We start from the raw sequence: 14,100 nt of genomic DNA, 5'->3' as shown, positions 1-14,100 counted from the left end.
ATCATTTACTTCTGTAGGCAATTCAAAATTACTAATTGACCTACTGGCATTTGTTGGGCAAATCAGAAGCAAATCATGTTAATGTCAATTTCTTTGCATAAATCAAAATAAACTGAAATACTGAAAGTCCATAGCTCTAAAACATCATATTTCTCCACTCATAGTGAAAAAGACTGGGATCAAGTGACACCGCTGTTTTTAATAGTCTTCTAATGGGCTTCAATGTACATCAAAAAAGCACAAGTCACCAGGACTGGATCGACGGACAGATGGGCAAACTGTCCAGCTGGCTGAAAGACAGACTAACTGACCAACAGACAGACCAACAGACATTTTAAAGGACAGCCATGTAGACCAGCAAACCGACAGACATATCAACTGACGAAATATTGAATGGCAATTTTGACTAAACAACTGACAGCCATGCTACCAACTGACAGACAGACAGACTATTGAACTGACATATAGATTAACAAAATTCCGAATGTCTTTACAGAGTAGGTGTTACACAATTTTCTTAAGAAGAGCTTTGGAAAAGATCAAAATGCTAAATTATAAGGTGTCATTCAAGATATCTGACAGATCAATGAGCCAGCATATGTTTTATTAAATCTATCAGAAAAATATGTTTTAGCCATTTGTTTTCAAAGTGGTAGGTCAGTGGAAAAAGGTGTTGGAAATTCATATCAAATTAACACCAAACTGCCACTCTCAACTGCCCAGTAATATAAATGAAATAATTGTAAGTTGCTCTAGAAAAGGGCATCCTAAAAATGGCAGTAATGTTATTTGATATTTGATAAACCCCAACATTTAATTTGTAAGATTGTATATTTTTTCTTTTAGCCCTGATGTCAAAGTATAATTTCTTAAGTTGTTTTTAAATGCATATCTAAGTCTGAAACTAAAGCAAGAATAGGATTTTTCTGTAATTCTTTAGAAGGGCTATAACGTGACACAAACACAGTGTTGCCAGTGGGAGGCAGCAGAACACAGTCCAAATAAAACAGATTTGAGGGTGGAATGTATTTTGTATGATTGCTTACAGCATGAAGAAAATGAAAAGGGGTCTTACCAGTCACATGCAAGTTGTACATTCCTGCCTCCTGTAGAAACCAGTGCCTTTAACCTGCAATCAACATAGATAGGCATATCAAAATGGAAAGATAGCAAAATCAACCATCAGCATCAGAATGGAAATGTTCGGCATGATGACCTTTCTATTTATTTATTTGCACCGTTGCACCTTATTGATTTTCCGGATTCATTTTTTTTCCATCACACCCTGATTGAGCAACACTATCACACATGAGAAAATACATAGATGTTTCTTTTTTTTTTTTTTTTCTTATTGCACATGGCTTATCATGGGAGGGGTTCGTGCTTGAGCTGACTAAAACTGTGTGGGCGGGTTATGAAGCTACAGAGCCAAGAAGTGATACTCTGTGTTCCATGATGTGACTCACAATCACAAAGACATGACATACAGTACTGGCGCTTGTATAGTGTATTTAACATAACTGGTGACAAAATGGAGAACATTTCACACGGTGAGCTGTACGATGATTAAAACACCTCTCTGGTGAATTCATGAGTGTGTGGAAACAGTTAAGCAATGTGGGAGAAAAGTTGAGTGTACTTTTTCTTCGCATATTGAGGATTTGAAAAATAACAGAATTGCAAATGGGGGTTTTTTGGTCAATCATTAGCATCTGATATAATCAAAGAACATATTTGTACATATGGGGTAACAGTGAAAACACTAAATACCCTTGAAATGAGTTTGAGAGAGAGAGAGAGAGAGAGAGAGAGAGAGAGAGAGAGAGAGAGAGAGAGAGAGAGAGAGAGAGAGAGAGAGAGAGAGAGAGAGAGAGAGAGAACCTTATACAATAGATTTCATCTGAGTTATGCTCTTACTTCTGCTAAATTTGTCTGAACTGACTTGTATCCAACAGGGACTCGTTTCGTAGTGGGTTTTGTATATCTGGGATAATGAATGCTGTCTGACCTGACGCATTATCTCACTAATGAGATAATTAGCAAAGAGTGATTTGAATTAGATGAAAGTGTGCCATATCCGACCGCCCCAGTAAAATAACAAGGGTACGAGGTTCACGGCATATTTGGATTTTTTAGAACTGCTATACCTACTGCAGAATATTTGCATGTAAATGGTAAAGCTTTATACCAAATCTAAAAACGTAAACATCAATAAGATTTTTGCAACATTTTAAAAGGACGTTTGATTTATTTTTTTTTTTTTTAATAAACCAAATATAAAATATAGTCAACGGCTGCATATAAAGTATTCAACTGATTAATATATATGAGTTTACACTGAGTTCAGCTAATTAACTCTCAAAAATTTCCAAATAGTTACACATCCGAGATTAGAGTTTTCAACATTTGGGGACATAATATTTACCATTAGAGGTAACTATTATTATTATTATTATTATTATTTTTTACCAAAGGATAAAATAAACACTAACTGCAATTCATATCTATTACATTGTTAAAGTAGTAATTATCTTTTTTTTGTTAATGCAGTATAGTAGATAATGTCGAAAAAGGGAACTTTTAAAAAAAATTAAAGATGTAAACTAGTGTATCTATAACAATGAAAGTGGTTATTAAAAACTATTGCTGAAGTCTGATTCACAGCAATCACTTCCCCATTGCGTGAGTGCATTAAGACCTCAGGCCTGCGAAACAGGTGTCCAGAGATCGCTTTCACACTGGCTAAATTAACTATTGAAGTGAAACCCCACAGTACGTTATAGCTTCCCTTTTAGTGTCACAGTCTCCTAATACCACTGAAACAAAGGTCTGAACTGTGGAGTATGTCAATTTTTTCACAAAGGCCCACCCAGGAACTTTAAACCTAGTGCAGAATATATTATTTTTATTGTTCAAAGATGAAGTTTACATTATTGACAAACACCTCAGTGGCCCCTGTTAGTGTGAAAGCTAGTGGTGTCATGGAAATGTGATTATAACTGTGGTTTGGTATTTTTCATATTGCTAAAATAAGAAATGTAAGCCACACAGCTGTGAATCACCTGTTCGGCTAATCAAATATAGATGGGTATGTGGTGTGCAGCATGTTTAATATGCAAAGAAAAAGAGGGAAAAACAATTAAGCATGAAAATGCACAATTCCTATGTCCAACTTATGCATCAGGCAACACAGATCAGTCATTTCTTATATTTAAGTAAACCACAGTGGTAAGCTAAACCATAGTGCACTGACAGAAAGGCCACACTTCCTGATTACTCTGAGAACACTCTTACCTTGCATATACTAAACACAGAAACATGAAAGTAGATAAAAAAAAAAACACTGAAGTAGTTTCCAGTGGTAAAAAAAATAATAGAATAGACTTAAGTAAAAAAAAAAAAAAAAAAAAAAAAAGTACTAATGATGTAACAATAATTAATTTAATGTAAAATGAATGTGTAAGCACATTACTCTAAATAAATAAGTTGTCAGGTAAAAAATAAAGTCTACGAATGTATACATCACTTTTTTTTTTTACCAATTGATTTAACTAATCAGTTAACCCAGCAACCATAAATATCAAGTATTTAAAAAACTGCTAAACTAGCTAACTACCTAGCTTAGTCTAGTTTTTACTAGGCTCCTTTGCTAGCTACAGCTAGCTAGCTAATTTCACTTCCTATATTTTTTTTAGCTAAGCGGTTATTTATCTAGAAAAGATGCTCCTTATACTTTGCTTTTATAGAGTTTAGGTAAAGCTATTGAAACTCAGAAATATTTGACACAACAGACAAATATCTACCCAAGTGACTTTATGTTTAATACAAAGCTTTCATTTTGTACATCAAAGATCTGGCTAGTTATCTAGTTATCTATCTCTGCAACTGGTAAATGCTAATATATATAATTTAGCTTACATAATTTTCATATTTCCTCTAAAGCATTTAACATCTAAAATGTCTGATAAATTGGATCAGGGATGCTCATCTGTCTCCACTGTCTCACACTAAATATTTCACTGTACTGATTTGTTAAAGAAATTTATACATTTATGATGATAATAATAATGATAAAGAAAGAAAATAAATTATATAATGTTTAATTTGCTTACAGTCTTCCAGAGTCAAATGCATTTTTTTCTCTTAATTAAATAAATAATAAATATTTCAAAAGAATAGGAACAGGGTCTGTATGTAGTGAACCAAAATACTTTCCACTCTTAAAGAACAAAGTAACCGCAAATGTGGGCAGAAAAAAACTTATTATTTCCGTTCTTATAATAAATGTAAAAAAAGCTGTGATCAGCAAATGCCCAGGTAAAAAAAAAAAAAAAAAAAATCAAACAAACAAATTAAACGATCGGTTTCAGTCGAGCAGTATGGAATAAAACATGACTGTGTACGGATTAGTTATGTGGCACATTTCTGTTCACACTAGCAGATTAAACAAAAAGTTCGAGTTAAACTAACAATGCTCACACACAAGTCGATTTTAACACACTTGACACAACTTGACTTTACAGCATACAGTTAAAGTAGACATGAAATAATTCATAATCACACTAGACAGCATTACCCAGATAAGGATGGGTTCCCTTTTGAGTTTAGTTCCTCTACAGGTTTCTTATTTTTGTCAGCTCAGAGAGTTTTTAATTGCCAACTTGCTTATTTACAAGAAAGGACAGAGCAGACTCTATCTGCTAAGGAGACTAGGGTCTTTTGGAGTGCAGGGAGAGCACCTGAAGAAGTCTTTTGACTCTGTGGTGGCCTCAGCCATCTTCAATGGTGTGGTCTGCTGGTGCAGCAGCATCTCTACCGCCGATAGGAAGAGAGTGGACAAAGTGACCAGGAAGGTCCAGCTCAGTCCTGGGGATTCCCCTGGACACTGTACTGGAGGTGGGAGAAAGGAGGATCGTAACTAAACTATAATGATTGCTGGATAATGTCTTTCACCCCCTGTATGAATAAGTTTCCTCTCTGAGCTGCTCCTTCAGTGACAGACTAAGTGTCTGAAGAAACGATACAGAAGGTCTTTTCTCCCTGCTGCTATTCGACTGTACAGAACCGCTCCCAGTGAACCAGTCACCAAAATACACTCGGTTATTGTGTTTTTAACTGTGCAATAATACCAATAACAAAGTTTTGTGCAATTACTGTGCAATAATTACCTATGTGTAATATGTTTGAAAGCTTTATTGATGGTCTCTTTTCTTTTGTATTAATACACTGTGATGTATAGACTTGTATTATGTCTCTACTTTGTATATATTTGCACATTTCTTTTCTTGCTGCTGTAACACAGAAATATATCCCTAATATATATTATTTCTTTTCTTTTCTTTTTTTCATGGTACATTTACATGAAACATTTTGTATCTGGATTCCTGTAAACCTTTTTAGTGACAAGGCCCATTAGTAATAGCATTATACAACCAAAACTGAATTGAATGAAATTGAGTTAATTCCTGATTTTCTTTTTGTTTCTATTCACAAATCTGAGCTGAGTAGGAACTGCTTTTAAATATCTGTCAGAGAGTCAATGTAGCTAGAGATTTTGGGTTAAGCAGACTTTCTAGAGATTTTCCAGAATTAAGACTCCTACTAACATGTCTTACACATTAGCATGTAGTGAAATAGGAAACTTGTAACAAAAATGAAATTCATGAAAGAAATTGGTTATGTGGATTTTTTTTATTAAAAGTCAAATTAAAGGCCTTTTTGCCTTTGGTAAAAGGTTCTACACTAAATGGTCATGCTATAGTTTTTAAACACTAAAATATCACATAGGCTGCTGGCAGAGGACATTTAATAGGAAACCACAGTTATCAACATAACCACCAAGACAATTTGCACCTATATGCAAGCTTTGTACAGTCCATGCCTTTGGCAAAGATGAATAACCACATCCTATAATGTAAATATCCTAAAGCAATGTACCATACATAATAGGCGGTTGATTCTAAAACTAAACAGAATTTCATTGTACGTAATTTAATAAAAAAGAACCTGGCTGAACAGATGGTGGGAGACCTTCACATAATTTGTCTCCATATGCAAGCCCCATTACAACCGTGCTCTACAGATGGAGAACATCAAGACAATTTCGATCCATATGCAAGCCTGTGAACCAGAAACCACACTATTAAATAACTGCAATTGCACTCTGCATGTGCTGCATCAGTGTTATCATTTTAGATTTAACAGGGTGACATTTGATTCACATTGAATGAATTAAGCATCATGTGCTGGAACCATGCCTAACCTGTTGTTATTTCGACACATGGCTTTATACATATTCCAGTGTGCCATCAGAGCTTCCTGACCTTAACCCTATGTTTATGTTTATGCCTCTCCACCCCCACACAGCTGTCCATACAGACGCTAGCACACCTTCTCCCTGCTGCTCCTTAGAAGGGAAATCTCTCGGCATCAGGCCCAGCATCCTTATGCTTCCTGTTTATGATGATGCTTTGTGATAATTGAGAGAGCAGTTTTATTCATATCTGCTGCACATACACATTCAGCTTTCAGAATTGCGCAGATACTAACTACACTGAGGTACAGTATATCTGAAAGACATGTACGGTCGGGAAATGTGTGAACAAATCTGCCCTCTGCACTAATTATACTTAACCATCAGTACCAGCTATGTTTCATAAACAAATTGCAAGCTTCCTTCCTTTCATTACTGGACACAGAATTTATTATGCTGGAGGTTCTGTGGCATACCAGTTCCATCAAAAAAAAACAAGAGCCAAATTGTGCAAATGGAGTTCCCTTCATAATGGTAAAAAGAGCTTATTGTAAGGTTGTACTGGTAAAGTTCAGCCTCATAATTAATTTGATCTACAATCATATTATGTTTTTTAAAAAATCAACTGTTTGGTTTTAAACAATAGAAACGACCAGAAAATAAAATGAATAAAGTATAATTTAAACAAATATATTGATTAGCTTTTCTAAATTCAGCATGAGTGGGCAACATGGAGAGTGCATTCCTTTTGTTTGGCAGATCGACACAAATCGCTTCTGCACACAGCGATACTTCTTAGAATAGTGTACTGAATCTGCCAAGAAACATGGCAAAAGGTCTAAAAAATTATCTAAGATTTAAATGGGAGGGGGGTAAATAGAGAAGCTCTGCCTACAATAGCCCCCCCAAGCTGCAAAAAAGAATTCGAAATGGCCAATTCTACAAGTCATTCCATTTAAAAATGTCATGTTTTGGAACTGTATCATTATTTAAAAGCTCCAAACGTGAATTCAAAACATTCTCCATCAGGCTGATTGAGAGCATGCCAGAGCTTGAATGAGGTAATACAGCAGCAGGTTGGAAGGACACTCACTTTTGGATGCCTGCTCTTTATTTGGCAAGGGCACAACAGACAGATGGTGGACTCACTACTGAGAGGATACCCACACAAACTCTGGCAAATACATTTTCTTCTCTTATGGTGGTGAAGCAAACTGCAGAAAAAACAGGCATGCCTTTACCAGAGCCTGTCAGTGTATTACAGTGTTTTTTTTTTTCCTTTGCTAAAATTGTCTTCTGGTGTCAGAGTGTAGTGCTGCATCGGATTGTGTTATTCTAAGAACATGACACATAGGCAGCAATGGAACTACTGCGAACACGTTACCATTGGCTAAAGTATACCCCATAAAACAACAGCTGCTATGTCTGCTAAACATGAGCTTGAATCAGGGATTGAGTGAATGGCGTACAGCTGTCTATCCAAAAAACATCAACTACAACACCTGCAAGCACAACTGTGACTGCAACTGTGACTGCCGCTCGGCCTATGGTTTTAAGCAAGAAGTCTTCCAAAGGCCAGTGCACACCATTTAGTTCCAAAGAAAGTACAATAAAATAGTCCAACTTGGAGAAATATGTAAATGATGTACTCAATGAGGTAAAACCCAGGTCAATAGAACAATTTGTAGTACATGTATCATTAGCGTAACAATAGAAAGCAACATGCTAACCATTCTGACAGCTTGATCTCGCTGAAACAGGCAGAAGATTTGCTTTGCAACCTCATTAATCCAAGTCAAATTTGATCTAAATCCAAAAAACTAATGAGGGTTACAGCAGTGAAAACAGTAAAAGGAAATTCTCCTAAAGAGGGAGAAAGCCAGATGAAGTAATGTTTTGAGAGAACGTGTTCTGTACTTTTGATGGATTCTACAGAAGAGCCATTCATTAATGTTTAAAGAAGCTGAGTTTCGAAGAAAAAATTAAAAATAAATAAAATTATTTGAAAGTCAGGTTAAAGTTCAGTCTTGTAGGACCAGTCCTTAACTCTTTTATGCAAAAATACCCAGCTGAGAGATTCCATTTATATTCCCGTTTAACCATTTTAGGAATCTGAGGATCCTTGACTTTACAAACAATCCCTGAAGGTTTTTAGAACAAAAATAAATAAATCAACGAATAACGGAGTATATTTTTGCTTAATACAATGGCTCAAAGATTACAGACAAGCACTCTTTTCATAAAACAAAGAGCTCATACAGGTCAGCTGCAAGGCTTTAAGCTCCCTCCCATGCCAAATGCTCTTGTCAAAAGGAGAGTAAAAGACAGCACCTTGTGACTTGAATATCAGTCATGGGATGATGAGCATCTGGCCTTGTGTTTTCCACTCTATTGTGCATGCATTTACAGTAGGTATCAAGCACAAACTGACACTTCTGACTGCATCTCATCTTGGACTGTCTGGTTTAAACGAGAACGTATTATGACATTTCTCTTAAACAAATTTGGGACATTCTCTTTTCATTTGGGAGAACAATAAAATGGGCCAATTGTTCAAAAATTAGATGGCAGTAAGGAGTATTAATAACTTTGTGTTAAAGTGCAAAGGGGAATTCTGCACTCTGAAATATTACATATATATGCATTTGTAGTTTTTTTTTTAATGCAAGAGCTTCTCAAACTAGTGTAACAAACCCATGTGGGGTCACTTGATTTACAAATGGGGTCACTAACCCTAAACCCTGATTTAGTGGCTGTCTGCAATACTGATCTTTTAGTGGGGGCACTGTGGGTTTTTTTTTTTTTTTTACAGAAGAGAAAAAAAATCACTTTGGGCTTCTAAAAAATTCATCTCTGTACTACATTGCAGCTCTTTTCTTCATTTCTCTAACACATTCTCCATTACTTTGCACTGTTGACCTGAGGTACCTAAACTCATCCATCTTCTCCACCTCTTTTCCCTGCAACCGCACCACTCCACTGCCCTTCCTCTCATTCACGCACATATAGCATCATAGTCCATGGAGACTCCTGTCTGACCCCGTCCGTCAATCCTGTCCATCACCACTGCAAACAGGAAAGGGCTTAGAGACGATCCTTGATGCAATCCAACCTCCACCTTAAACCAGTCTGTCGTTCCTACTGCACACTTCACTGCTGTCACACTGTACTCACACATGTCCTGCACCACCCTCACATACTTCTCTGACACACCTGACTTCCTCATACAACACCAAAACTCCTCTCTCGGCACCCTGTCGTATGTTTTTTCTAAATTCACAAACACACAATGCAACTCCTTTTGACCTTTCTTTATACTTCTCTATCAACATTCTCAAAGCAAATAATGCGTCTGTGGTGCTCTTCCTCGGCATGAAACCATACTGTTGCTCACAGATAGTCACCTCTTCTCTCAGCCTGGCTTCCACTACTCTTTCTAATAACTTCATGGTGTGACTGATCAAATTAATTCCCCTGTAGTTACTGCAGGTCTGCACATCCCCCTTATTCTTAAAGATCGGTACCAGCACACTCCTTCTCCATTCCTCAGGCATCCTCTCCCCTTCCATAATCTTGTTAAACAATATTGTTAAAAATTCCACTGACATCTCTCCTAAACATCTCCATGCTTGTATGTCATCTGGTCCTACAGAATTTCCACTCTTCATCCTCCTAATTGCTACTCTCACTTCCTCCTAACTAATCCTATCCACTTCCTGCTTCACCATCTCCACATCATCCAACTTTCTCTCTCTCTCTCTCTCTCTCTCTCTCTCTCTCTCTCTCTCTCTCTCTCTCTCTTCTTTTCCTCATTTTTTAGCTGCTCAAAATACTCCCTCCATCTTCTCAACACACACTCCTCACTAGTCAACACATTTCCATCTCCATCCTTTATTGCTCTTACTTCCCAGTTTGGTCCCTCTGCCTGGCCAGTCGCTACAAATTATTTTCTTCTTCCCTAGTGTTCAACTTCTCATACAGCTTCTCATATGCCTTTTCCTTGGCTTTCGCCACATCCCTCTTTACCTGCTGCCACATCTCCATGTACTCCTGCCTACTTTTTTCATCTCTCTGCCGATCCCAATTCTGTTTTGTTAACCTCTTTCTCCTTATGCGCTCCTGCACTTCCTCATTTCACCACCATGTCTCTTTGCCTTACTTTCTATTTGCAGGGGTCACACCAAGTACCTTCCAAGCTGTCCCTTATCACTTGTGCAGTAGTTTCCCAATCATTCAGCACTATATAATAATCCTTTAATAAGTTAAATTAAAAGGTAAAGTTACTCATATTGATTAGTGTTTGGCAGTTTTATCCAGAGCAACTTACAATTATCTAAGTTATAAAACTTGTCAATTGAGGGTTAAAGGCCTTGCTCAAGGGCCCATCAGTGGCAGCTTGGTGGTGCTGGGATTTGAACTCACAAACTTCTGATCAAAAGTCCAACAACCTTAACCTCTGAGTTTACCACTTTTTATACCCCTGTAGGCATTTTGTCATGCAAAAGTTCCACAAGAGAAGACTTTGAGTTCATGGTAAAACTCTAACAAACTGCATTGTTTTCCTTTTTATAAACTTTGGGATTTTGAGGTAAAAATCGTTTACATCTGCTATAGCATAAGTAAAAAGAGGAACTAACTTGTTTTATTGTTTCACAGCATTACACGTAACTACCAACAGATAAACGGTACATGTTCATTTTATTCATTTTCTCCCGCTTATCCGTAATTCGGGTCGCGGGGGCAGCAGTCTAAGCAGGCCCCCGCCTTCGACTGCTGCCCAATCCTCACAGCACCGTCCCTTACGGTCCCTCCTGCAGGTGGTGAGCCCACGGGAAGCGGTACATGTCATTATTTACATAAAAAAAACTTTGCTGTAGTAAAAAAAAAAGAGGAATGAAACAGTTCTAAGATTCAGATCTTGATGATTCATTATTTTTGTAGTACAACACATCCCTTTGTGTTTTATATATGTGATTATATTATCTGTCATGTATCTTACTAGTATTTTGGCCAGTGCAGATACCTAGCTGAACAAAACTGGAATGAATTTCTGATCCCCTCCATTGCCAATAAAAAAGAAATGGGAGTTGGGTCAGCATCAAGCACTGACACACTTTAGCTGGAAAATATTTTTTGTCTACCTGTGGTGCATACAATTACCTAAAACCATGTCTATGTTGGTGTCACCAACACCACAAATAACATCCACAAAAGTTGTGTTTTTGCCTATACCATGGAGTTTCTGATCAGCCACAGTGTAAGCCTTAGAAGCGGGTTCTGGATTCAAGTCAACCACCCACTACACTTTTACTTTTCCATAACAACAACCAAAACATTTCTTCTTTTTTTGTTTTTTCCAAGTGCAGTGTAGAAGATTATATCTTACGGAGTTGCAATATCTTGAATATAGTTGCAGTAAGCAATTTTTTTCCCATTATAAGATTTCAAATATAAGATTATTAAGCCTATTTGTAGACTTCAAAATATGTAACAGTCTTGTTCTATGAGAATTGTACTAGTTATTTTTATTCCTAGAAAAAGCAAAATGATAAGACAAATAAATAACATTTAATGCTTGAAACTAGAACAAGAATGAATTTTTTTTTTCATATACATAATAGCACAGTGGAATTATTTTCTTCGCATATCCCAGCTTGTTCAGAAGCTAATGGCAAATAACTTTATGAAGAGATTTTCACTTGCTAAGACTCTATTTGTTGCAGTGTGTTACAGCGGTTGAACCATCCTTTGTACCAGTGGTCCCAAAAGGTCTAATGATGGTTATATATCATAAATTTTTTAAGGGCAGACTTTATTTACATTTACAAGCAACATATATATATATATATATATATATATATATATATATATATATATATATATATATATATATATATATATTAAAAATATAAAAAAATAAGTATCCTTAATAGAACCCTAATTGTACCAAATACAGTATGGTACCTTTAATTTCTAGAGTGTGTTGTATACTGTATGAAATACAACAACTCAGTACTACTCTTCCATACACTGCTATTATTTTATTTAGTAGTGTTTCTTTTTTCTTTTTTAAATACTCATGACATTCTGTTTTACAGCTTTTCAGTTAGGAATGTATTTCTTGTTTATTATTACTGTTGGCAATCTGTCATACATACTGTAGGTCACTTTTATTTTTTTTTTAACAGATAAAAACTTTTCAAACAGTTTAACAGCGTACTGAAAGAATGCGCAATCACATTAAATTACATATCACTGAATGATACTAGGAATACTCCCTGATATATATGCACTCAGCATCCACTTTCTTAAGAACACCTTTCCAACGGAACATTCATGAAATTATTCCACCAGCTCACCATTTAGTAGTAGTTCAATGCATCACACAGATACTGGTGAAGAGCTAGAGAATGTTCACATCAAGCATCACAATGCGGAAACAATGTGATTTTAATGATTTTGAAAATGTTAAAGTGTTAGTTCCATATTGGCAAGAGTGAGTTCCAGATTCCAGATTACGTTTTTTCAGAAACTGCTATCATGCACAACATACTCGAGTTTACACAGAACAGAAACAAAGTAAGTGGCGGTTCTGTGGGTGGAAATGCCTTGATGATGAGGTCAGATAAGAATCGCCAGACTTTTTTTTTAACTGTCAAGATGGCAGCAGTCACTTAAAAACCCCTCTGTACAAAGATGGTGGTCATAAAAGCATTTTAGAACACACATCACACTATTAGGTCAATGGATTACAACAGCAGAGAACCACAGGAATTTGATTCAACAATGTGCATGGCTTCATCAAAAATTCACGTTGGTTGACGGTTGAACATTGAGAAAAGACCTGACGATGAGGTAATATATATATATATATATATATATATATATATATATATATATATATATATATATATATATATATATATATAGTAATAACAGTAAAAACAGCTCCTTGAATATCTGGTTTACATGTTTTGGAAAGGAAGATCTTGAGTGGTCTGCTATAGAGCTCTGATCTCATCCCTACTGAACACCTTTGGGATAAATTAGAACACTGACTGCACCCCAGGTCTCCTCACCTACATCATTACCTGCAAATTGGTACTAAATGTGGAATCAAAAATCACATACCATATTTATGACCGACCAGGTGACCCAATACTTTTGGATATTTAGTATATATATATATATATATATATATATATATATATATATATATATATATATATATATATATATATATATATATATGGATTACTTATTTAAACAATTCTAACAAACATTTCTTAGGTGAAACCTTACTTGTGTAAATAAATGTAAAGTATGTGTGTGTGTGTGTGTATATATATATATATATATATATATATATATATATATATATATATATATATATATATATATATATATATATATATATATATATATATGTACATAACAGCTGAACAGAAGTTGAACCCCAGTAAAGCAGGTACAGTAGAAAGCCATTAGTGTGTGTGTGTGTGTGTGTGTGTGTGTGTGTGTGTGTGAGAGCAGCAGTACTCACGCTCGGGTATGAGGGAAGCCCATCGATAACAGCACGTCCAAATGAGAGCCGTGTTTGACGGTGTTGTGTCGGTTTGGCCGGAGTCTGCGAGGAATGATTTTGGAGTAAATGTCTTCCTTCGCTGCCATGCCTCCTTAGGATGCCAGCTTACTTTTCGGTCGGGGGAATAAAAACCCAGCAAGAGACAGCTACTCAGATAAGTTCCGTATGAGCATGTTGGTCGGCCTCCTCCCCCGCTACTGTGAGGCACAGCACGTCTAAGCGCTCGTACAGTAATCGACACACCGTTACACAGCCTGAACAA

The 14,100-nt window shown here is 36.1% G+C and overlaps 1 protein-coding gene across 1 annotated transcript in view; it reads right to left on the bottom strand.

The window, feature by feature from the left end:
• The window catches only part of ubash3bb (ubiquitin associated and SH3 domain containing Bb), a 23,064-nt gene extending 8,964 nt beyond the window's left edge, over window positions 1-14,100 (bottom strand). Inside the window, exons 1-2 of the mRNA XM_083549437.1 lie at window positions 13,797-14,100; window positions 1,076-1,129 (exon numbers count right to left, since the gene is read on the bottom strand). Of these exons, the coding sequence (XP_083405563.1) occupies window positions 1,076-1,129; window positions 13,797-13,924 (182 nt within the window). The 5' untranslated portion in view covers window positions 13,925-14,100. The remainder of the gene's footprint in view (window positions 1-1,075; window positions 1,130-13,796) is intronic.

Source organism: Silurus aristotelis, assembly GCF_946808225.1.
Source record: "Silurus aristotelis genome assembly, chromosome: 8".
Classification (NCBI taxonomy): Eukaryota; Metazoa; Chordata; class Actinopteri; order Siluriformes; family Siluridae; genus Silurus; species Silurus aristotelis.
The sequence above is the reverse complement of the archived record's forward strand: the minus strand, read 5'-3'. Positions and strand labels throughout refer to the sequence as shown.